We start from the raw sequence: 25925 nt of genomic DNA, 5'->3' as shown, positions 1-25925 counted from the left end.
TTTGCGTATTTCTTCAATTTTAGGATTTCGTTGGAATTTCACGGTTATTTTTAGTTTCAAACCGAGTGTTAATACAAAGAAAGGGTTAATTTGTGAGAGTGGTGTCCTAAACGTGTGAGTCGGTGGTTTTTAGAGTTAAAACGGAGGTTTTGGCATCTTTTCCGGGAGCATCTCCGAGCCCTGTTTTGCGACAAGATGGTCGTTTCTGCTGGTTCGGGCGATCTGTCGGGATCTAAAGGTCTGATGGCAGTGGTCGGTAGGGGTAAAGTGGCTTTTTCAGTGGAATTTTGCATTGCAAATCAGGAAAATTTGGATGGAAGCAGTAATTTTGCGAAAAATCAAAAAAAGATGGCGGATAAGCGGCTGCAAATTAAAATGAAATGTCGAACAAATAACGTACGGTGAAGAGAGAAAAATTAGAGTGATAGCGTGTGACAGGAATACACGAGCAGGAAAAAGTCAGTGTGAAGCAAGACAAGGCCGAAAAACGGCTTAAGCGTGGTTTTCTGTGGGGAGCGAAATTTAAATTGAACAAGTGTGTGAGCTTTTATGGAAACGATATTCCTTGTGATTTGTTGTTGTGAGAGGATGAATAACGGTTGCCGTCACCGTCGTCCTCGCAAAGCCTGGAAGAGTGAAAGAGAGAGAGAGAGAGAGGCGAGCTGCGAACCGCAGCAAATTCTGGTGGGATGAGATTGTCGGAGAGCTTGCTGAGTCGCATTCAAGCTGTCACAGTAGAAGTCGATGCCTACTAGCAACCTACTGGGATCATTCGGGTGAGCTCGTTCTATGTTGTACTTTGATAAACAATAGAAATATAAATAAGTATTAAAAACTTAACTAACTTTAGCCATTTTAATTAAATTAAATTATGTAAACGAATTCCACCAATAACATTCATTTTTGTAGTAAACCTAGTTCGTTATAAGTACATATTCAAATGTTTACGTTTTTTTTAAGTTTAATTGAATAAACTGTTACTTTTATTTTTATATTTGACTTGAAATTTACAGCTTATGGATCCTCCTGGTGGCTATATAGACCAGATTAAAAAATGTTTAGTCACAGGTGTAAATTGATGCATTTAATTTCAGGTCCAGTCTTTTTGATTTGGAAGATTTCTAACAAATTGTTCAAGTTCTTTTTTAGGGTCACAATTTGCCATCAAAATACATTTTTCAATTGTTAAAATTCAAACATTTCAGCTCTGGATCCATCTGGTGGTTACATTTACTAGAAAATAAAAAATATAGCGGGTATAATTCTGTAACATTTTTTTTTATCAGGCTCACAGGGTAGATTATATACTTTAATTGTATTTGCTTATTATTTCTTGAATCGTTTCGATTTTGGCATCAATATTTGATTTGCTAAATTGTCATAGAGGAGATGACATTCATGAAATATATCAGTTTGATTTCTTGAGTTGTCACGATTTTGGCACCAATTAAATTTGCTTAATTGTATAAATACAGATTATATAATAAAATGTTTAAATAGCATCCCAAATGGTCAATATTTTGTGTTTTGCTGTGGTAGTTTTTATTAATTTTTTCAGGATTTAATAATTATTGCTGCCAAAATCGGAACAATTTATAACTGTCAAATAAAACAAGGTTTGACAATTGTTTTGAAGTTTTTCTTTTCAAGCCCCAACATGTTTTTCTAATTTGGTTTTAACTTAAACTATTGCTTTTAATTTGCTTAATATTTATATGTTATTTTAATAAATTAAATTGCTGATTTAATAAGCATTAATTGCTTCCATTATTTATAATACTATTTTGATAATTAAAGCTTCGAAACAACTTGTTAAGATCTTATATATCATTTTATGATTTTATCTTATATTATTTTTCTAATATTTCATACCAATTTATCTTAGTATATATTATTCACTTTGTTTACTTTATTTGATATATTTATCATATTTATTATATTTATTATATTTATTATATTTATTATATTTATTATATTTATTATATTTATTTTATTTATTATATTTATTATATTTATTATATTTATTATATTTATTTTATTTCAAAAAATTAACCTTCTAGTAAAATTTTAGAAAATTAAAGTGTCTAAACCAGATATTAGATCCGTATTTTGCCTTTTCTGACAGTTGGTTGTAATGCCATCATCCGCGGAAAACTTTGTGAGGTGTAAGCTGCCAAAGCGAAGAACTGGACATTTCTGCAGAAAGAGTGAAGTCTTCCGAGTGTTGGTCCAGAAGGGATTTCTACTTTCTTTTCGTATGGATATCGTTGAAGACGTCGGGAAGCTGTTCCAAGGAAATTGGAATGTTGGGTTCCAATCCCTACGAAATCTACCAAGCCGATGGATCGGAATTTTGCTTGTGAAGGAGGTTTATTATGGATCGTTGAATCTGAATCTTGATTTGGTGAGATCTATCCATTTTATCTATCATTATTTGATTTTTTTCCCTTATTTTATATAATATTCTATTGATCAAATGATATATCTATATTATCCCTTTCCCACCTTCCCTTTCTCCTATCCTCATTTCCTCCCCCCTTCCCCGCCCCTAAATATTATTATCTGCCAAATTTACACTAACACACCACACCACAACTGATTCGGAGCGTTTGGTACGGTATGTCCACGCATCCTTCCTCCCCTGATGATTCTGTGAAATGTGATCCGTTCACAGAATCTGTCTCTGCGGTTAATGCAACGCAGTAGGCCTGGCCGCTTTAATCTTTGCTATACATTTTCGGGGTAACTCGGATGTACTGTAATCATTAATATTGACAAGAAAGGACTTGAGGCGTAATCTTACCACAAGTTCTTCCAGGATGCTTTCTTCGGACTGGCTGCGCTTGTGTTCGATTAGATTAGATTAGATTAGATTATCTTGCTTAGTTTTTTTTAGTTGTTGGTAGTATTTGGCCTAATTTCCCACCTCCCCATTACATTTTGCCTATCTAACTTTTCATATTTTTACAGTCACTGTTTCAGTTTTTTACTTTCACATTTTCTGCTATAGAATGACACCATTATCATTTAAATCGTTTAAAAATGCGTAAAGGCATAGTCTGGGACACTACAAAAATACTGCATACTTATTTTTACTTAAAATATAGGAAATGTTAGTAAAAACACAGTCAAAATTGACCCAGAAAAAAAAACATGTTTTTTAAAACATTGGCAAAGTCACATAAAACAAGTCGAACTTCCAACCTTGAAATTTTCAATAATTTTAAGAGTTCTTCTTTCCAATGCTTTTTGAAGATCAAAAATTGGTTGAAAATGGATTTTGGCGATCGAAGCCCGTCTAAAGGCGTGGTTAGGTTTAGAGGGTTAAAATGCCCATAAATCACAAAATATTTTTGAATTCTGTTTCACTAAACTTTAATTATGACAATAATTAATTAATTAATTAATTAATGACACCGATTAATTTTTAATTATGACACCGATATTCTTTTTTAATTATGACACCGAATTACGCACATCACAGCGTTAGATGCTAAGAACATTCACCTGCACAAATTTGATTAGGCCTTTTAGTTCTTATATGATACTTTGAGCGTTGTGAGTACATGTGCTTTCTAGCAATTTCCCAGTGAGCTAGCGCTCTTTGAAGGAATTGCATTTATACTAAATAATATTCGTTTCCCGATTCTACCTCATTTTAATTGAGAAAAAAAAAAAATAACACTTTGAGAGTATTGATATAATATAATATATTATTTAAACGATTGCAAATATTATCCAAAGTATATATTCACTAGGGTGCCCAGAAAAAAGACCCCCGGCTCCACAAGCGGAAAATGGTTTTTTGGGTTATTTCAAGCATCTGTGTAAATTTTGAGCGAAATTGGATGAGATTAACCCAAAATGTTTTTCATACAAAAGTGACTTTTTTAAATTGCTAATAACTTTTCAGGATCAAGTTTTACTGCTTTGGTATGTTCTCAAAGTTGTAGAGCATTAAATTTCCAATGAGAATCTCACTTTTGGGAATATTTGGATGGAAGTAGTGCACCGTGCAGACCAAACCGTAAGAAACTTGGGTTTTCCATACATTTTTTTGATTTTTTCCATACAAATTCACCTCCGAGTATCAATGGGTTAATGATGACCGATTTCGCTCATATTTGGCCCAGAATTAAAAATAGGTCAAGGAACAATATCCAGCTTGTGGAGCGAGGTTTTGAAAAAAAGTCCCATATTTTGGGCACCCTAATATTCACCAATTCTTGATGCAATATTACATTATATGAAGTGCTTTTGACAAAATTGTCCATTTTAAACAAATTTTCAACTAAAAGCTTATGATTCCAACCAGTGAGAATGTAAAACTGAAAATTTAAATAACTGTTAAAAATAATTTAATTTACCACCACTTTATTTTTCTTTTTATTTTTATTTTACAAAAATCAGTGCCAGTTCATCCACGAAAGGCAACTTCTTTCGCAAAGACGACAAATTAGTTGGCATCGACCAACTCCCATTTGGCATTAGTGGGTAAAAGCCGCACAAACTGACCTTCACAAGAAAAAAGAGTCATGTTAACTACGCTAACTTTATGACTGAACGAAGACTGCTCTGCTCAGGTGAACGGAGAACGCCGCTGGATGAGCAAAAACACTTGCCCATATCTGTTGCCTTTCTTGTTTTTTTATTTTCCTTTTGAGGTTGTTTGATCTACTGCTGAACATGGATTGGTTTTGGAGTGTCAATTCCGCTTATTAATTAGATAAATTCAGAAACCGTTGAAAAAATCAATTACAAATTATTATTTATTATTAGGTTTATAAATACTAAATACAAATCTGTTTTTAATTGCAACGTCAACAAAAAATTTCAAACTACAAAACATTGATATAAAAGTTTTTTCAAACAGTTCACTTCCTTTCTTCATTGAGGAAGGTTAAAAAATGCTCCACTCCGTGCATGCAGCAGCAGCTTCATCGCGGCTATGATGTGAATAACACTTTGCACTGACGCCATCTTTGCTGGCTGTGCGACTCGACTCGGCGTACTCGATTGACGGCGAAAATTATGTCAATTGCATAAGCAAAGCCTACTGCTGGATGTTGCCGTTGTTGCTGTTAATCACTATAATCGTGAGCATCGCCTGCTGCTGGACACTTACAGTTGTAAACCAGTAAAGAGATTGTAAAGAGCGTGCTTAGATGAACTTGGGGTTAGAAGTATTTATCAAACCAACAGAGGCTAAACTGTTGTTGTAAGTTTCGTTTGATGAATTGATTTTAGTTATCACGATATATGATGGCTACTCACGAATGTTTGACGCTTTCATTTAATCATAGAAATTGTGGACTTCCCAGAATTTAAACCAGTGAACGTGAGAAGGAATCGAAATTGGTTAAGAGTTTCAATGATTTAATTCTGCTATTGTTTCATATTGAAATAATTTTAAATATTTATAAAAAAATAAAAGCATCTGCAAAAAGTAATTTGAGTTTTATGCAGGAATATTTTTAATTAATATGCTTTCTTGATTTAAATTTTGAAACATATTGAGGACTTTAATTATATTATTTTTGTTTGAGCCATTCACAAAGTAAAAGAGATTACACTTTTTCATAAAATTGAAGCAAAATTTGTGAATATTGATCTATTTAGCGTCCCACTGTATTAAATTATTTTGAGTTTTTGTTGAACCGTTAAAACCTTATTCTATTTCAAATCAGTCACTCTACAACTCCTTATTTCAGCATACTTGCTACATAATACTACACTACATACTTGCTGCATAATCGATGTTAATAACTCACATGTTATGAGATGCAGACATGTTATCATTACATAGGGGGAATTCTCGTTTGTTTGGCTGGTTTGGCTCGAGTTCAGTTAAAAACGCAATTTACGAGCTGTAGTTGAACGTCTAAGTGCTGATATGCCAACATTAGAGGCACGTTGGAGTTAGATGATATTTCCCTATTTATATTTTTTATTTATATACTTTTTCCCAGCAATAGCAACATGTTTTTGCGAGTTGTTTTCCTGTTTATCGCTTACTCCTGCAACAAACTCTAATTGAATCCACTGAGATAGAAGTATTACACACAACTGAATAATCCTCCAAAACTCTGTATTGCTCTTACAAAAAACAATAGTTAGTTAATAAACTACAGAAATAAGCAGAATTAAATTGATATAACAACTTTTTATTTGCTTTCTAGGTGTTTTTAAACCGACTTGAGTCAGGGGTATTAAAAAATTCCAAAAAGTAAAAAAAGGAAATTTTGTTTATTAGATCTGTAAAAAAACTCCGACATTATATGTCAACTTACTCCTCGAAAATCATTATTGGCTTTACGATTAAGATAATCTTGCAAATGAGTGTGATTTCAATGCATTAAAGATACACAATTTAAAAAAAAATTGTCTTCACATTGTTATAGATAGTACAATAAACTTTACTCAATGAACAAACTTCACCTTTAAGCTTTTGATGATTGTAGTATTGTCAAACTGTAATTATAGACGACAAAACAGTACACGATTGCTTCATTGATAAACTCACTGCCTCACAGACGTCAACCGGTACGTATTCTTAAATTTTTCCATGGCATCACTAGGAGCAAAACATCATCAACACAGTAAAAATACTACTTTCATAATGTAATATTACCTCAATTTTGACTAGAAAAGTAAAATTACACAGGAAAAGAGGTAAATTTACACATTTTTATAAAAAAAAACAATTATTGATTGTTTCTGACATATAAGTTATTCCCCAGATACAATAATATAATATAATATATGTAATAATATAACAATGTTTTTTGCTGTGAATCATAAGGTGACTTAATAAAAAAGCGGAATCAAACCAAAGTTTGCCCCAAGGCAATTTGCAAAACTTCAAGGTTAGATTTATCATTCGAAAGCCGGCTGAAACGTTGATTCGGCCACAATATGCATAAATTTCCATTTGATTAAGAAGAAACAATCTTCTCGCAACGATTGATGAAAAAAGTTCGGAAGAACCTCACATAACCAGTTTGTTGACCTGTACAGTTGTGGTGACAGATAGGAAATTGTGAAGAATTTTGCATAAAATGCGATAAAATGGCCATTTTAAATTTATTCAAAAAATTGCCAAATCATAAGGTGAATGGTATGATTCTGAAGGTGGAGACGGCACTTTCAAAGATTTCTAAACTGCTCTATGCGATTTTCCCTTGTGTGCGAACCGTGTCGGAAGAACGGAGTAGAAACTGGTATTTTTTTAACGACCAACCAGCAACGCGCGCAATACTAAGCCAAAGCCTGGCTCTAAGCGGAGGTAAAATGCTGTTGCAATCATCTGTTTGCGTTGCGAGTGAGCGTAAATGCATGTTGATGCCGTCGTCTGCGCGTGCTTGTTCTTAAGGGTTGCAGTTTGCAAAATGTTTGAATTGCACCGAGAATTGAACCAGGTAACCAGGTTAACCGCATTTCATTAGGCGGTTCAGTCACACCAAATGAAATCATGTAATTTAACACTGGAACGCCCAACGCATGTCCAACTTACACGGACGCCCAAGCCTCCCAAAAAAGGTGGAACGGTAACTTCAACTCGCTGGTTCTCGGGCATTACTCAACCAATCGGGTCGATTCTTGTTTCCAGGGATTTGTAAGAATGTTCAGATGATCCTAAAATTTGGCAGAACTTGATTTGAACAAATCCCTAATTTCTGCGACCAAAAACATCGTTCCAACTTTTTCAAAAAAACTGCCTCCGCGGAATTTTTGGCGATTTTTTTTTTACACGCGAAAAAAAAAAGTTGGAACGATGTTTTTGATCGCAAAAATTACAGATTTGATCAAATTAAGTTCTGCAAAAATCTGGAATATTCTAGACATCCTTACAAATCATTGGAAAGAAGAATCATCTTGATTGGTTGAGTTAAGTCCGAGAACCAGCGAGTTGAAGTTACCGTTCCAACTTTTTTGGAGCCTTGGGCGTTGGAATGTTAACAGGCATGAGACAAAATATTTTTTCATTCAAACAGGAAATTTTGAGATTTAAAGTCTTGCCTGTTCAAAATTTAAGGATTCAAAAATATATATATGAAAGCAGCTAAATTTAAAATTTGGATGATTTCAAAATTTGTAATCCAACAGATTTGTGTTGTTGAAAATAAAAGAATCTGCCCAAACCAATTCCTTTAAACAAATTAAAGAACAACAAGTTTTTTTACCTAAAGCTTTTTTCAAAACATAATCTATAAGTATACTTGTGAGAAATAAAAAAACAGTTATGAAATTTCCATTTCAATGAAACACACTCTACTGATATATGATTCTTGTTTCAACTTTCACTATCTGCACTAGTCTTCACGCTGGTTACACCTTTTTTTGCAGTACTTCTTCAAACATGCATATTTCCAAAAGAACCAAAGTTGCACAACATTCCGTTTGTCACTCACTGCTACGTTAAATCACTTAAACACACTTTTTTTACACAAATACACTTACTTCACGTGAAGAGTGAGAGCAAACTCTATCAAACCAAGCTCGTTAAACTGCCTCGCGGTTCTTGGCTATATGGCAATTGCGCTGTAGCCCTTGGCTTATTGAGCTGGCTTTACGCGCACAAGACAAGGCTGCTGCTGCTGCTGCTCCCAAGGTAGTTTCTGACTGGAGTTGAAACGCGCGCACCACGAGAAGATATCCACCTGATCTGGAGAACGGCCAGAAGACGTATGAAACTCGCGCCAACCCTTGACTGCCGACGTTCGCGAAACTGCTCGAAAAAACAAAACCACGATCACGATCGCGCGATCAATGCCAGAGGTGGGAGGGGGATTCACGAGACTCGCGACTGCCAAATTTGTACAGTTTAATGTAAAAAGCTGAGCTCGCGTCTGCTCAGGTCGAAGATTCAAATGAGACTGAAGCTGCTGGCGCGGGAAAATTAAAAGCTTTTTGCGATCTCGGGCTCGTGGTGGAAATGGAAACTGTCGGGTTTGCTTGAAGCACCTGAACGAGCAGTTAATCTGCCTCGTTCAATATGCTGTGAGTTTTGTGCGATGCTGTCAGTGCTTAAACTTGATGTCATCGCGCAGCACGTGCGCAAAAACCAACGACGCTGATTTGCGGTTTTAGAGTCGTAAGAAAAAAAAGCCATGCGTTTATGACGATTAAACATAAACAAAAAAGGTAGTTTTTTTTAGCAAATTATGATTGAATCAAACTATATGTTTTTTAGGCTGTTAACAACTTTTTCATAAATTTTATCGCCGAAAATTAAAAACAAATTACGTTCTTATTAGGTGTAATCTAAATCTAAATTGCGGAGAAAAAAGTTCGATCTGCCAACTGTATATTCACGTTTATAGTGCAAATGCACCATACTCATGAATAAATTTCAGGAAATGATTTTTTTGTGTGTTTGCACAAAAAAGGTTAACAAAAACCTATTGTTATTCTAAGCTTCTAGGCTGCTCGTGAATTAAAAAAATGCATGGAGAAAAGTATTCATTTTACTTACTTTATTTTCAAAACGTAATTCAAGTCTAAATATCACCGGATAATTAAGGTCGTAAAAGGTGTCCTTTACTCTTGGGGCAATGACTGTCAATGATGGTTCTGAATTCAGGGTCCAGAAACAGTAAATTTAAATGAAAAAAAAATCACGATATGTAAAATGCTTCCACAAACAACATAAAGAAAACCATTTTTTGATTGATACATTCTGAATCAAGATTTGAATGTTTTTCTAGAACAAACATGGCCGCCAAATGACTGATCGGGAATGATGCCTTCCACAGCCTAAATCCAATGTTTTATGCTATACAACTCTGTCAAAGGGTTGAAAGCACGGCGACTGATGCTGAAGACTATTTGAAGTTGCAAAAAAGTTATTCTTGCATTGTAAAATGTATTTCATCAATTTCAATCATCAAGTATCAAGGGGGTTTCTTCTCAAAATTAGCTTAAATTGCCTTAATCAGCTTGCTGATATTGCATATGCCATTCTGATGTGAAAGTGGATAGACAAGTGCTCGTCACTTTTGGGCTATCCACAATCACTTAGCTTATAAAATTTCACTTAGCTTAGAAATTTGAATCAATGGAAATGATTCTGAGCTTCTACAATGGAAAAGTAGTCAAATTAGAAAATTGAATATCAAACTTTGGAAAATTTCAAAATTTACGGTAAGTTGACGTTTCAAAGGTAATAAAGGTAAACAAACAACTGAATAGCAACGTATATCAGCCCAGAAAGTTTTCTTAGTTGATTATAAATGACGGCCGTAAGTTGCGTACATTTAGAGTAATTTATCTATTTTACTTTACATAATAATTCTAAGCTAAGCTCAGCTTGGCTAACTGCAATAAGATTCATCATCCGTTTATGTTTAACTTAACAAAGTTCGCCTTCCTGTTTTACCCTTCTTGTCCATTTTCCATGATATCCCCTGACCTTCGAGACGCGGACCTTCACTATCAAATAAAACTCCACCAAAAGTTTATAGACGCGTCGTCGGTCGCCTCACATCTTAAACACACCTTGGCCTGTACCTTAGCCATCAAATCGAAGGTGCTTCTAAAACCTATCAATTGAAATTTGACTTTTTCTATCGCGATTCCAACATGAGAAACCGAGACAGGCTGTGGCTAGCCGAGAGCCACAGATACTTGCTTGATTAATCACATTTCGTGTTTCTTTTTTTTTTCAAAGCAATCTGCTATGCGATAGCTGTAAATCATTAGCGAGTACACCTGTTTCGTTCAGGTCAAATGTTTTGACATAGGACTATGTCTCTACTTACTATATTGGGGGGCCAGTTCAGAAATTTTATCCAAAGCGTCACTTTTAAGCGTTAAAAAAGGGGACATTTTGAACGCTTATATCTTTTTTCCCTGTGCATCAATACAGACGGTTGGACCACCAATCGAAAGAGGAAGACTTCAGCTATTGTTTAACTACATAGATAGTCTGACTAAACATAGTTAAAGCACTTAAAACATGCAATCAAAATGAGTAATTTTTCAGTACAAATCGGACAGATGACCAATCAGAGCGAGCGTATGCATTCGAGACCGCGCCCCTTTTGTGCCGTTCTCCGGCTGTGCCGCTATTTAAGCAGAAAATTTCGCAAAAGCAAGTCACATTGGAACGAGCACTCCAACTGTGCACGTCGGGCCGACGCGGAGCAGCAGCAGCAGCGGCCAATAGAAGAAGAGGACCAGCAATCAGAAGGAAGAACCACCGGTAGCAGAAGGAGGAAATTCGAGCGAAGCGGACGGCGTGGAAGTCGCTATGATGCGGCGGTTCTTATGAAAAATGGCCAATTCGACAGTGGTGAAAAAAATGGCCTGGGGGGACATTTACAGAAACATACGAGTTGTGGCAATATTGGTATCAAAATTCATGGTTTTTGATACTGAACATAATAATGGCCATTTCGACAGTAGTGGCCACAACCTGGAGTGGCCGGTGCCCTCAAAGAAGGTTCCCCGGGGCCTGGGGGACATTTACAGAAACATACGAGTTGTGGCAATATGGGTATCAAAATTCATGGTTTTTGATACTGAACATAATAATGGCCATTTCGACAGTAGTGGCCACAACCTGGAGTTGCCGGTGCCCTCATGGAAGGTTCCCCCGGGGCCTGGGGGGACATTTACAGAAACATACGAGTTGTGGCAATATGGGTATCAAAATTCATGGTTTTTGATACTGAACATAATAATGGCCATTTTGACAGTAGTGGCCACAACCTGGAGTGGCCGGTGCCCTCAAAGAAGGTTCCCCCGGGGCCTGGGGGGACATTTACAGAAACATACGAGTTGTGGCAATATGGGTATCAAAATTCATGGTTTTTGATACTGAACGTGAAAATTGACATTTCGACCGTAGTGACCACAACCTGGAGTTGCCGGTGCCCTCATGGAAGGTTCACCTTGGGAGAACATTTATGACAATTTTGCCGACAAATCTATAAAACAAAATAAAATAATGTTATTTCAGATTTCACTACGGGACCATCCATAAACCACGTGGACAATTTAGGGGGGGGGGGGGTATGGCGATTGTCCACGCTCCATACAAAAAAGATTTTTTTTGTATGGACAATTGTCCACGAAGGGGGGGGGGAGGGGTTTGAGATTCCCTAAAAAGTGTCCACGTGGTTTATGGATGGTCCCTACACCCAAAACTGGCAGCGCTAGTCCGAGAGAATGATGGTCTCGAGTCGAGAGAATAGTGGTACCATTCACGAACGCAGAGAACACAGCTCGAGATGGGCGATAGAACTATTCTCTCGAGGTTCATTTGCAAAAAAAGTTCATCCGTCAAACAAAAAACCAAAAGTGTCGACAACGGGAATCGAACCAGAGACCTTTGACAAACCAATCCAATGACTTTGCTGCCTCGGCCACCACAGCTTGGTGACCAAGGAGAAGTCAGAATTCGATGTATGACACTTGTTGGAGATTTATTGATTCAACTAACGAATGAACTCATTTGTTATGATGGTGTGAGTTGGTACCATTATTCTATCGATTTTGGCACTGAGCCCTCAATAAATTTTGAGAGAACGATTATCTCGATTCTGAATTTTGGGTGTAGCAATCCAAAAACACATTCAAATTGTTTGGTCCTATGTCTTTCGGTTATGTCTCTGACATACCATCTTGAACTTTTTTTTTTTCAATTTTCATGATTCTATGATTTTTTTTATTAGGAGAAATAGTTTAAAAACAGATTGCGTTGCTTACACAGCTAAAAAAGTAGTAACCCAGCTGCATGAAAAAGGCGTGGTTGTAAAATAAATATTGAATTATTTTATGCAATTTGATGTGATTTTACATCCTGAAATATATAGCCCATCAGTATGGGAAACCTACTTGACCGAAATGTCAAGTTCATATATGCGTTTATCCTTTAAGCTTTTTATCCGTCTGATGGCCGAGTGGGCTAAGGCGCCAATCCTTACTGTTGGTGCTGGGTTTGAATCCCGTCGGTTGCAACTTTTTTTTGTGTTTGCAAAAATTGTACATGCAGTGTGTAATATTAAGTGTTTATTTTGACGAAGGTGATGTGCACGCTTTTGCATGCGATTTTACCATCGGATTTTTTGCTGTGTAAGTTAATAAGTGTTAGTTATTTTTATTGCTCAGAACAAAATTATAAAAAATATTTGTAGTAGAAACATAAAACTTAATTGTTGAGGATGCCACATGTTATACATGCTATACTGCCAACAGCATAAATAAAAACATCGAACTTCAGCTATCTTATATCGCGTGCCTTTAACAACACTCTTTGGCAAATGCATATTTCTTGTTTTCACTGGTTAATTTCTCATCCACCGTGTATTTGCGACGAAGGTTAATCTATTGGCAAACAGTGATGAGTTCCGTTCTATGTTAGCCAGTTACGAGTGAAGGGTGCATCGGTTGTAACGCTCCGGCGGATACCAGCATGGATTTGCTTCACACCTGTGCTGAAGAATCGTCGGTTCACGGCTTGCCTCATTTGGTTGCAAAAGAACGCCATTGGCTGGAGAGGGTCATTTGGGCGGTAATTGTGGTGATTTCTATTTACTGCTCCTACGCCGTGTGTCTTAGCACGTGGACGCGATATCAAGAAAATCCAACGGTTTTAACTCTCGAAACTGACTATCGGCATTGGACTTACCGCCCCCCGGCTGTAACTATTTGTCCGGCGTTTATTAACGACGATGGAATAAGAGAAGTTATTAGAAAGTGCAATTGAATAATGGAGCAAACTTTAATGGATTTCATGAAACAACTATTTGATTTCAGATATTGGAATATTGGCGAAGAAAGTGAATTGTACCCATTTTACAAACAATTTGTAACAGCTGTTGCTAATACAACATATGCCAATATGAACGCATTCTTACCGTTTGTGGGGAATACGAGTTTTGCGAAAGTTGATATGTTGGAAATTGCTCGGACCGTTCGAAACTTAGACACCATGCCATCGAAAAACTTCGTTCCAGTTATTACCGAAACGGGAATGTGTTTCACTTCTTCAAATTATTCACGATTTCAAAATATTGGGTGAGTTCAGCTATTTCAATCCCATTTGAATAACAAGTTACGCAAAACCGTTTTAATATCCGTTAATCAAAGTTGATACACACGTGTCAAACATATCATTAGCTTCCATTATGCAACGATATTAATTGACCGGTTTTATTAGACTTCATCAAAAGGGCAATCCAACAACATCTTACCATCAGTCGGAGGACGCAAGCATTGAGTTGGGTTGAATGAAACTCTTAGAACTACAATAATTGGCTAAAGAAAAAACCTACGCATAGTGTGAATGAAATGTTCGGTCTTTCTAAAAAAAATCAAAAGAAATGAAACAAGAAATAACAAACAGTCTGTCCTGCTTACGTCAGAGGATGTTTACATTAAGAACGAGCAGGACAGACTCTTTGTTTACACTTCGGCTTTGGCCCATTTACATTGTTTTGCTTGAAATCATGGGAAAACGTATTACCTAAGTAGATTCTCATAAACATATATTGGGCGCATGAAGTCTTACATGTATCTTAATACAAGTAAACAGATTCATATTCATATTCATAACCATATTCTAACTATTTTTTCAAATATAAAACAGCATACCATCAAACGAATCTACCAGAACTTGGCCAAGCAGTTGTTTTTCGTATGATTTATGCAAATCAAATGTTATTTTAAGTGCATACGGAGTTGTAAAAATACACTTGGTAAGCAATTAATTTTTACCTCAAGTTGGAAAAAATTTCTTAGGCACATAACCATTAAAGCAAGGTTAGTTTTTTTTTTGCAGTAACATTGAGCATAACTTTAATTCGCAGTTCGTGCACACCGAAGACGAAATAATGGTGGCGACAGACATAATTAAAAACGAAATGAATCAAACTGAGCTGGTTGAAGTGACAGTGCTGGTTGATCAAATAGTGGCATCGAGCGGCCTTAAGAATCTGTCGCCAACGAGACGCAAGTGTCTGTATGATCATGAATCCAAGCTGTACTTTAATGTGTGTTCAAATATAAGTTTATCAAATACATTTTTGATACAGCAATCATGTTCTAGGTTTACACCATCAATTTATGTAAAATTGATTGTCGTATAAGAAGAGCTGTTTCAATGTGCGGCTGTATTCCATTTTTCTACAATGTTCGTAAGTTTGCTTCAAGTTTCATGTAAATTTTTGTTCTAATCTATTATTTTAAGTTAAATTGAACAAATGTGACGCCAAAGGAATGGTTTGCCTGGCAGGTAAAATTGATGAATGGTACTTTAAAAGCTGCAAGTGCATGGACCTTTGTTTGTCTACTAAATTTACGCAAAAGTCTGTAAAAGTTACGGTAAGTCGATTGATAATTGTTTTTTTTGACATAGGACTATGTCTCTACTTACTATATTGGGGGGCCAGTTCAGAAATTCGATCCAAAGCGTCACTTTTAAGCGTTAAAAAAGGGTACATTTTGAATGCTTATATCTTTTTTCCCTGTGAATCAATCCAGATGGTTGGACCACCAATCGAACGAGGAAGACTTCAGCTATTATTTAACTACATAGATAGTCTGACTAAACATAGTTAAAGCACTTAAAACATGCAATCAAAATGAGTAATTTTTCAGTACAAATCGGACAGATGACCAATCAGAGCGAGCGTATGCATTCGAGACCGCGCCCCTTTTGTGCCGTTCTCCGGCTCTGCCGCTATTTAAGCAGAAAATTTCGCAAAAGCAAGTCACTTTGGAACGAGCACTCGAACTGTGCACGTCGGGCAGGCGCGGAGCAGCAGCAGCAGCAGCGGCCAATAGAAGAAGAGGACCAGCAACCAGAAGGAAGAACCACCGGTAGCAGAAGGAGGAAATTCGAGCGAAGCGGACGGAGTGGAAGTCGCTATGATGCGGCGGTTCTCATGAAAAATTGCCAATTCGACAGTGGTGAAAAAAAAGCTGGAGTGGCCGGTGCCCTCGAAGAAGGTTCCCCCGGGGCCAGAAACATACGAGTTGTGGCAATATGGGTATCAAAATTCATGGTTTTTGATACTGAACATAATAATGGCCATTTTGACAGTAGTGGCCACAACCTGGAGTGGCCGGTGCCCTCAAAGAAGGTTTCCCCGGGGGCCAGAAACATACGAGTTGTGGCAATATGGGTATCAAAATTCATGGTTTTTGATACTGAACATAATAATGGCCATTTTGACAGTAGTGGCCACAACCTGGAGTGGCCGGTGCCCTCAAAGAAGGTTCCCCCGGGGCCTGGGGGGACATTTTCAGAAACATACGAGTTGTGGCAATATGGGTATCAAAATTCATGGTTTTTGATACTGAACATAATAATGGCCATTTTGACAGTAGTGGCCACAACCTGGAGTGGCCGGTGCCCTCAAAGAAGGTTCCCCCGGGGCCTGGGGGGACATTTACAGAAACATACGAGGGGCCAGAAACATACGAGTTGTGGCAATATGGGTATCAAAATTCATGGTTTTTGATACTGAACATAATAATGGCCATTTTGACAGTAGTGGCCACAACCTGGAGTGGCCGGTGCCCTCGAAGAAGGTTCCCCCGGGGCCTGGGGGGACATTTATAGAAACATACGAGTTGTGGCAATATGGGTATCAAAATTCATGGTTTTTGATGCTGAACATAATAATGGCCATTTTGACAGTAGTGGCCACAACCTGGAGTGGCCGGTGCCCTCGAAGAAGGTTCCCCCGGGGCCTGGGGGGACATTTACAGAAACATACGAGTTGTGGCAATATGGGTATCAAAATTCATGGTTTTTGATACTGAACATAATAATGGCCATTTCGACAGTAGTGGCCACAACCTGGAGTGGCCGGTGCCCTCAAAGAAGGTTCCCCCGGGGCCTGGGGGGACATTTACAGAAACATACGAGTTGTGGCAATATGGGTATCAAAATTCATGGTTTTTGATACTGAACATAATAATGGCCATTTCGACAGTAGTGGCCACAACCTGGAGTGGCCGGTGCCCTCAAAGAAGGTTCCCCCGGGGCCTGGGGGGACATTTACAGAAACATACGAATTGTGGCAATATGGGTATCAAAATTCATGGTTTTTGATACTGAACATAATAATGGCCATTTTGACAGTAGTGGCCACAACCTGGAGTGGCCGGTGCCCTCGAAGAAGGTTCCCCCGGGGCCTGGGGGGACATTTACAGAAACATACGAGTTGTGGCAATATGGGTATCAAAATTCATGGTTTTTGATACTGAACATAATAATGGCCATTTCGACAGTAGTGGCCACAACCTGGAGTGGCCGGTGCCCTCAAAGAAGGTTCCCCCGGGGCCTGGGGGGACATTTACAGAAACATACGAATTGTGGCAATATGGGTATCAAAATTCATGGTTTTTGATACTGAACATAATAATGGCCATTTCGACAGTAGTGGCCACAACCTGGAGTGGCCGGTGCCCTCAAAGAAGGTTCCCCCGGGGCCTGGGGGGACATTTACAGAAACATACGAGTTGTGGCAATATGGGTATCAAAATTCATGGTTTTTGATACTGAACATAATAATGGCCATTTCGACAGTAGTGGCCACAACCTGGAGTGGCCGGTGCCCTCAAAGAAGGTTCCCCGGGGCCTGGGGGGACATTTACAGAAACATACGAGTTGTGGCAATATGGGTATCAAAATTCATGGTTTTTGATACTGAACATAATAATGGCCATTTCGACAGTAGTGGCCACAACCTGGAGTGGCCGGTGCCCTCAAAGAAGGTTCCCCCGGGGCCTGGGGGGACATTTACAGAAACATACGAATTGTGGCAATATGGGTATCAAAATTCATGGTTTTTGATACTGAACATAATAATGGCCATTTTGACAGTAGTGGCCACAACCTGGAGTGGCCGGTGCCCTCGAAGAAGGTTCCCCCGGGGCCTGGGGGGACATTTACAGAAACATACGAGTTGTGGCAATATGGGTATCAAAATTCATGGTTTTTGATACTGAACATAATAATGGCCATTTCGACAGTAGTGGCCACAACCTGGAGTGGCCGGTGCCCTCAAAGAAGGTTCCCCCGGGGCCTGGGGGGACATTTACAGAAACATACGAGTTGTGGCAAAATGGGTATCAAAATTCATGGTTTTTGATACTGAACATAATAATGGCCATTTCGACAGTAGTGGCCACAACCTGGAGTGGCCGGTGCCCTCAAAGAAGGTTCCCCCGGGGCCTGGGGGGACATTTACAGAAACATACGAGTTGTGGCAATATGGGTGTCAAAATTCATGGTTTTTGATGCTGAACATAATAATGGCCATTTTGACAGTAGTGGCTACAACCTGGAGTGGCCGGTGCCCTCAAAGAAGGTTCCCCCGGGGCCTGGGGGGACATTTACAGAAACATACGAGTTGTGGCAATATGGGTATCAAAATTCATGGTTTTTGATACTGAACATAATAATGGCCATTTTGACAGTAGTGGCCACAACCTGGAGTGGCCGGTGCCCTCAAAGAAGGTTCCCCCGGGGCCTGGGGGGACATTTACAGAAACATACGAGTTGTGGCAATATGGGTATCAAAATTCATGGTTTTTGATACTGAACATAATAATGGCCATTTTGACAGTAGTGGCCACAACCTGGAGTGGCCGGTGCCCTCAAAGAAGGTTCCCCCGGGGCCTGGGGGGACATTTACAGAAACATACGAGTTGTGGCAATATTGGTATCAAAATTCATGGTATTTGATACTGAACGTGAAAATTGACATTTCGACCGTAGTGACCACAACCTGGAGTGGCCGGTGCCCTCATGGAAGGTTCACCTTGGGAGAACATTTATGACAATTTTGCCGACAAATCTATAAAACAAAATAAAATAATGTTATTTCAGATTTCACTAGCAATTCAAAAACACATTCAAATTGTTTGGTCCTATGTCTTTCGGTTATGTCTCTGACATACCATCTTGAACTTTTTTTGCTCTTGCTTAGTTTTTGTATACCGTAAAACGGGGTGACTTTGATAGCCGGGGTGACTTTGATAGGTTTGCGATTTTTCCGCAAAATGAAGAGCACAATTAAAATACGTAAGGAATGGTTCAGAAACATACTGACCGTGGTAGAGAAGTGTTCAAAGTACCTCATGAAGAACTTTTCATAAATTTTTGAAAAGTTTATAAAGTTACTTAACTATAGTTAAGAAAATGTGGATGAAAGTCATTATTTTAAACTTCTCAAAGAGTCATGATTTTCTCAATGAACATGATTTTTAATCGGAAAACGGAATGAATTTTCTGATTCTTTGGACAATTTTCCACTATGAGAAGGTTAAATAAGTTTGTAAATAATAAATAATACCGTCAGTGGGGGTGACTATGGGTCAAAAAACAATACAACTCTCGTAATTTCTTAATAACAAAAACAATTTAAACAACATTGAAAATCTTTCAACGTAGATTTGTTCTTAGATAGTTTACTGACATTTTCCCAAAATATGGTGGATTTTGATGAACACTACCTTGAATGCCAATAGTTTGAAAATTGACCCAATCTCACCCCTTAGAGGGAGTGACATTAGGTCAAATGAAACTAAAATGATGCTCAAATACAACGATATGGTAAAAACAAGTCATCCAACGGTGTTTCTTGTTCGAGGGAATCGTATTGACATGCTACAATGTTTGAAGTGGAGATTTTCAAACATTTGGGTAGTTTTCGAGCAATTCTAACAAACGTATTAGAAAAATGATTTTTCGAGAGGTCATTTTTGGCCAAAAACGTACCTCAACTTTAGACAGCTGCCAAAATAACAGGATTTGTTCTAGGAACGAGATTTTTTCAGCGAAGTCATCTTAAGATGTCCCCTACACAACCCTTTTAACAGAATTCAGTTTCAATGAGAAGAACCTGAGAAATAGTAAAATCCGTATAAAATCACTTTGACCCAATCTCACCCCCCAGACCCAATGTCACCCCCACTGACGGTATGTGTTTTTGAAACACAATTAAAAAAAATCTCCAAATTTATAGGCAAATTCAGTTGAACAAATTTCATGTAAAGTGTGAAAACTTGTGATTCGTGCTTCGAATTCAGTATAAAATGCAATATAAATCGATGATTTTATAAACAAAACTATTTTTAACAAATTTCAGGCAAAGTTCCGACTTTTTAGCAATTTTACCTAAAATTCATATGTATTTTGTTAAAAAGCTTATAAACTTAGTTAACTTAATAAAAACATTGATTTTTTTTCTTACAAACTATATCAGCTACTTTAGTGATGGTACATTTAACGTACAAATAAAGTTTGAACATCTTAAATATGATTTAAACAAGAAAAACTATGACTATCAAAGTCACCCCGGAATTAAAACCAAGAATTTTCAACGTAACTATTTTTCTAAACACTATTGAAAAAAACTTTTTTTCCAAAATAGTGCATGGACTTTGTGTGGCCTACCCCAGTACATGTTTTAAAAATAATAATCTTGAGAAAAACCATACCTGTTGGAAAATATTCTAAAAACAAATTGAAATCCTATCAAAGTCACCCCGGTTTACGGTAATTGAAAACAATATAGTGAATATTAAATCGAAAAAAAGTAAGTTTCAGTTTATATTTCAACATATGTAAATCAAAAAAATCAACTTATTCGCGCTACAACACTTCCTTGCCGTTGTCGTTTGCGAGATTCCTACTCGAAACTAGGTTTCCGAAGGTCCAAATTTGAATGTTTATCTTAATTAGTATCGACCTTCAAAATTGTTTGTTGCTTGAACCTTCTCCCAATAATCAAAATTGAGATATCACCATCTCTCCTTCCTTAAGAAATTTCCCCAACTCAACAACCAACTATCGGTGGAGATGTTTTTCCCCAAGAAACGCGTCAAAAGGAGTGTTCTATTCAGCTTGAGCGATTTAATTGGTAAGTTTTCGGGTGTGGCAGGGTAATACGAACTAACTCATAAAGCCCGTGCCATAATCGCTAACCGACAACCTAACGTCATAATAATGCCGCATTGTTGTGGTTGGTGTTTTGTTTCAGTATCGTTTGGTGGCGCCGCAGCTCTTTTCCTCGGGTGCAGTTTCCTGAGCGGGGTAGAGTTTTTCTACTTTTTTCTGGAATATATTGGATCTGCCTGCTGGAGGAGAATTTTGAAAAAGAACGCAACAAAATGATGGAACTTTTATTGGTGTTAATTTTAATACACATTTTTAAAAGTTATTTTTTGAGATAGTATCCATACATTTAGTGTTACTAAATGGCTTTTAAAAAGTAACAAGGTTTGAGCCGAAAAATCACGGATTATAATTGGACACTTAAAATTGTTATGTCTGAATAAATGTTTATAAGGGTGACAATAAAAAAACGACCTCAGGGATACCCCCTGATTCAATTCATTAGGCGAAAATAAGAAACTATGAAAATTTTGAGCGAAATCTATTAAGGTTTAAAGTCCGCTTAGATCGTTAAAGTTGATGAAAAAATATTTTCATACAAAAACGTCTTCTTTAAATTGCTAATAAATCGTCAGGGTTATCTCGGATCGTTTTGCAGTCTTTAACAAAATTGTTTGTCATAAAATTTAACATACGAATCTCACGCTTGGCAATGGTCCGACACATTTAACACTACCTTTTGGTTGAATTTAGAAATTTTTGCTTTTCCTCATACATTTTTGCGATTTTTTCCATACAAACTTCAATGATAAAAAGCGTCCCTTAAATCTTAACCGATTTGGCTCAAATCAAATGAATAAAAAATCTAATCCGGGGCTATACATTTTTCTAGTCACCCTAATGTAAATGGAAAAATCTAAATAAATAAACAAAATGTCTAAAAAGCACCAAGGATCTAAAAAAACTGATTGATCGTACTTTTTGTGTCATGAAAGCAAAATCTGTGCACTGTGACGTGACGCAATGTTCGAACTGCTTGCAGTTTGGACATGGTGGAAGGAACTGTTTCATCAAGAGTGGTTGTGCAAGCTGCGGAGATGAGCACAAAACTCAAGCTTGCGACACAATCAACGAGAACATCGAAGCCAAATGCTTCAATTGCGGTGGCGACCATTCGACCAAGAATCGGAGCTGCCCAAAACGAGCTGAGTTTGTAAAAATTCGGCACCAAGCGACGACGAGGCACCAACCAAATCGCCGCAAAACACCACCAGCATTCACGAACGTGGATTTTCCTGCTTTAGCGTCACCAGGAGCGGGATCTGCTCGAGTGGTTCCAAATCTGCAGCCATTGCCGTTGAATCAGCGGCAAAAAGTTGTAGGGAATACAACACCTCCTGGCTTCAGTCAGCAACCGAGGGAAAACCAACCAACATCAACAACACTGCGTGGGTGCAAAACTCGCCAGGAACATGTAAGAACTCTTGGAGCATTCATCTTGAAATACAGTTCGTAGTTTACTCGTTCTATTGATTTTGAATAATTCAAATAATTTGTATTTTAGTTTTAAGTTAGGATTAGTTGTTAATGTGTTCAACTCAATTCAAAAACGTAAAACAATTTGAAGTTAATAAACAAATGTGATGTATGTATGTATGTATGTATGATCCCCATACCCGCAGGCAACTTGGTCCTGGAACACATGTGAGCGCTAGGTGAACAATTCGATCATATTTTACTCCGTAATCTGTACACCCACGTGCATAAGTTTTTTTGCACGAATTTGAATGCTACAAATACCGGCGCATAGAACAAAATGGTTTCCCTCTTCCCTTCCCAAGCGCCGGAAATTTGTAGCGGGTGTAGGGACACTTCGCATAGACGCCCTTGCTCCCATCACGTCACTGAGGGTATGGAGCGACGAGAAATTAATAAGCATGCCTCCTCAGTCGAACCTTCATTAGAGAAGCAGGCAATCCACAACTCACAGCGAACGACCAAGGGAACACCCTATCGCGTATTTAGTGGAAATTGGCGTAGTTAGTCTTGAGTGGAATGAGTGAATGTAAGCGTATAAGTGAAAGTTTTTTTTGTACTATAACAAGAACGGGCTCACCAAATTATGTATCTTCAATACCAGCTTCATCTTCAGTATCAGGAGTGGTCCGATTTGATTAACTTGAGATCCGTCGACAAACTTGAAACAGCAGATGGTTGATTATACGCATTTTCGCCGACTTTGAAAACGTCACCGACGGACCCAAAGGTTGTCCAAGGAAACGCACCGGATGAAGATCACCATCCGCCGATGAGTTGCTACCAGGAAACGTTGACGTTGAAATCCAAAAAGCAGCTCAATTTTTTGCAACAGGCTCGGAAAATCCAGAAAGATGTGCTCCTGAAGTCACGCTGGAAACCACCGTCAGACGTCTTTTCTGAGACCACCACCTTCTCCACTGAATATCGGCAGAAATAACCGAAATTTTCGCACTTTTTGAAACGAAATTGAGGGAGGAAATAGAGAAGAAAATCGTGACGTCAGAAATGAACTCAAATCACTCAAAGTTCATTTTGTGAGTGACTTTAACATTTTTGCCTAGTTTGACAGCTACCTCGTTCCCAGGTTTTCTGTGGGAGAGAAAAGGAGGCGAATACTTTATGAAAATCATACCTGGGTCATTCCATCTCAACTGTGCACGAAAAAGTGCAAATTTGAAAATTACCCTCTCCGATCCTGCTCAAATTTGGCTGAGCTGTTGATACTATCAAAACATGCAAGAATCCCGAATTTCATCCAAATCGGACCACCCCCTCCATTTTTGTACCTCCCCAAAAAATTGACTTTTTGGCGATTTTTGGCCAAACCTCCTAGTTTCAAACGGCGATAGCTCAGGAAACACAAATCTCAGAAGGTCGTTCTTGGACTCAATATTGAAGGAAATCGGACGTAGAATCCATTTCCGTGATCATAATGTTGATTAATTTATTTTTTCTACCTGTATTGCGCAATTGAAAACATTAAACGGCCGTATCTCAAAACACCCCAACTTATTTTTTTTATTTGACCTCACCATCGTGTTCTCCGGCCAATTTTACATAAGAATCACCTATCGACAGAAATGAATATGTTTCGTTCCAGAGATATCGAATTTTAAAGTTTTGTGTTTTCGAGATTACCTGCATCAGCTTCATTCGCCGCATCTGCTAGAAGCACACAGGCGGGCTGATCAATAACTGCTACCTGGCCATTTATTGAAACAATATTTCATCATAAATAATCTTCATCAAATTGAGCAAAAATTAACTGTATAATACTGAAGGAAACTGAAGTTTAATCGCAAATGTTTATCTGCTCAAAAAAATTAATGAAGTGGAGCAAAATAGTGCCATTCAGCAAAAACCCCAAAACCTGCTTTATTATTATTATTATTATAGTTTATTATTGACACTTTACCATAATTCTGATTTATGGTTTAGATTGATCATATTAAATCAATTTTTATATAGTGAGCCAGCTCCATTTCATTAAAATATGATTTTGGTCAAGGTACATTTAATTAAAAAAATCCTTATACGTGAGGACAGCAGCCGTATTGTGTTCCAAGAATCCAAGAATGATAGATGAAAAAAAAACACTGTTGTTCGGACGGTGTCGAAATCATCGCAACTAAATTTGGAGAATTAGCCGCTTTGCAGCAGATCAAACTTTGTGATTTTCTTACATTTTTCAGTTTTATACATTCCAGAAATCCTTTTCCTACTCTTTGTGATCGTCCTTCACTAGAGTACAACGTATCACCAAATTTTATTCATTTTAATTCATATTTTTACTCAATAATGTATCGTGCACTTATTTTTCAGTGTTACTAACAAGATTAATTCTCGGGTGAGTTTTTAAAAAGCCGTAAGAGCCATTGTGACCTCTGACACTAATTTTCGTTTTTCTAGAAAATGAAACAAAATTTCATTTATTTTAAGTTTGGGGCACTTGAAGGACGTGTAGATGAACAATCTCGAGCACTTTGATATTGGTTTTTCGTAAGTAGGTCGAATACCGATGCAAAAAGGACTTTGTTTAACAATGGCTCTTACGGCTTTTTGAAAACTAATCCGAGAATTGCATTTTCCTCTCGCTCCGTCGGAATCCAATTCTGCCCTTTACTGTGTGTCGTCATTGCTCTGTCTAGTGGGTTAACACAGAAATTCACTTCATTAATTTTTTTGAGCAGATAAACATTTGCGATTAAACTTCAGTTTCCTACAGTATTATACAGTTAATTTTTGCTCAATTTGATGAAGATTATTTATGATGAAATATTATTTCAATAAATGGTCAGGTAGCAGTTATTGATCAGCCCGCCTGTGTGCTTCTAGCAGATGCGGCGAATGAAGCTGATGCAGGTAATCTCGAAAACACAAAACTTTAAATTCGATATCTCTGGAACGAAACATATTCATTTCTGTCGATAGGTGATTCTTATGTAAAATTGGCCGGGAAACACGATGGTGAGGTCAAATAAAAAAATAAGTTGGGGTGTTTTGAGATACGGCCGTTTAAAGTTTTCAATTGCGCAATACAGGTAGAAAAAATAAATTAATCAACATTTTGATCACGGAAATGGATTCTACGTCCAATTTCCTTCAAAATTGAGTCCAAGAACGACCTTCTGAGATTTGTGGTTCCTGAGCTATCGCCGTTTGAAACTAGGAGGTTTGGCCAAAAATCGCCAAAAAGTCAATTTTTTTGGGGAGGTACAAAAATGGAGGGGGTGGTCCGATTTGGATGAAATTCGGGATTCTTGCATGTTTTGATAGTATCAACAGCTCAGCCAAATTTGAGCAGGATCGGAGAGGGTAATTTTCAAATGCTGTTCCGCTTCAGATGGAATGACCCACCTGTCAAAATTCCTAGCCTCAAAATTTTGTCGCGAGTTGCTTTTCTCCTCTATTGACAGCGATTTTTTTTTCGATCCGCACACACCCGAGGCTTACTACGATCCTTGAAGTTAATAAACAAATGTGATCAGTTAATAATGAAACGAAAAATACAACAAAGATGAAGAGCATT

The 25925-nt window shown here is 37.7% G+C and overlaps 2 protein-coding genes across 2 annotated transcripts in view; one reads left to right on the top strand and one right to left on the bottom strand.

The window, feature by feature from the left end:
* Positions 1 to 8868, bottom strand: part of LOC120418817 (fatty acyl-CoA reductase wat) — a 36387-nt gene extending 27519 nt beyond the window's left edge. Inside the window, exon 1 of the mRNA XM_039581328.2 lies at positions 8461 to 8868. The gene's annotated coding sequence lies outside the window, so the exon portion shown is untranslated. The remainder of the gene's footprint in view (positions 1 to 8460) is intronic.
* A 4528-nt stretch (positions 8869 to 13396) lies between these two features.
* On the top strand, positions 13397 to 25925 carry LOC120418845 (acid-sensing ion channel 1C). The gene is made up of 8 exons (XM_039581368.2): positions 13397 to 13701; positions 13762 to 14022; positions 14594 to 14702; positions 14814 to 14996; positions 15053 to 15140; positions 15194 to 15327; positions 20786 to 20882; positions 21003 to 25925. Exons 1-8 carry the CDS (start codon positions 13418 to 13420, stop codon positions 21134 to 21136), a joined length of 1290 nt encoding a protein of 429 aa, XP_039437302.2. The 5' UTR covers positions 13397 to 13417; the 3' UTR covers positions 21137 to 25925.

Source organism: Culex pipiens, chromosome 3 (genome assembly GCF_016801865.2).
Source record: "Culex pipiens pallens isolate TS chromosome 3, TS_CPP_V2, whole genome shotgun sequence".
Lineage (NCBI taxonomy): Eukaryota > Metazoa > Arthropoda > Insecta > Diptera > Culicidae > Culex > Culex pipiens.
Note: the sequence above shows the minus strand (reverse complement) of the source record. Positions and strands in the feature narration are given on the sequence as shown.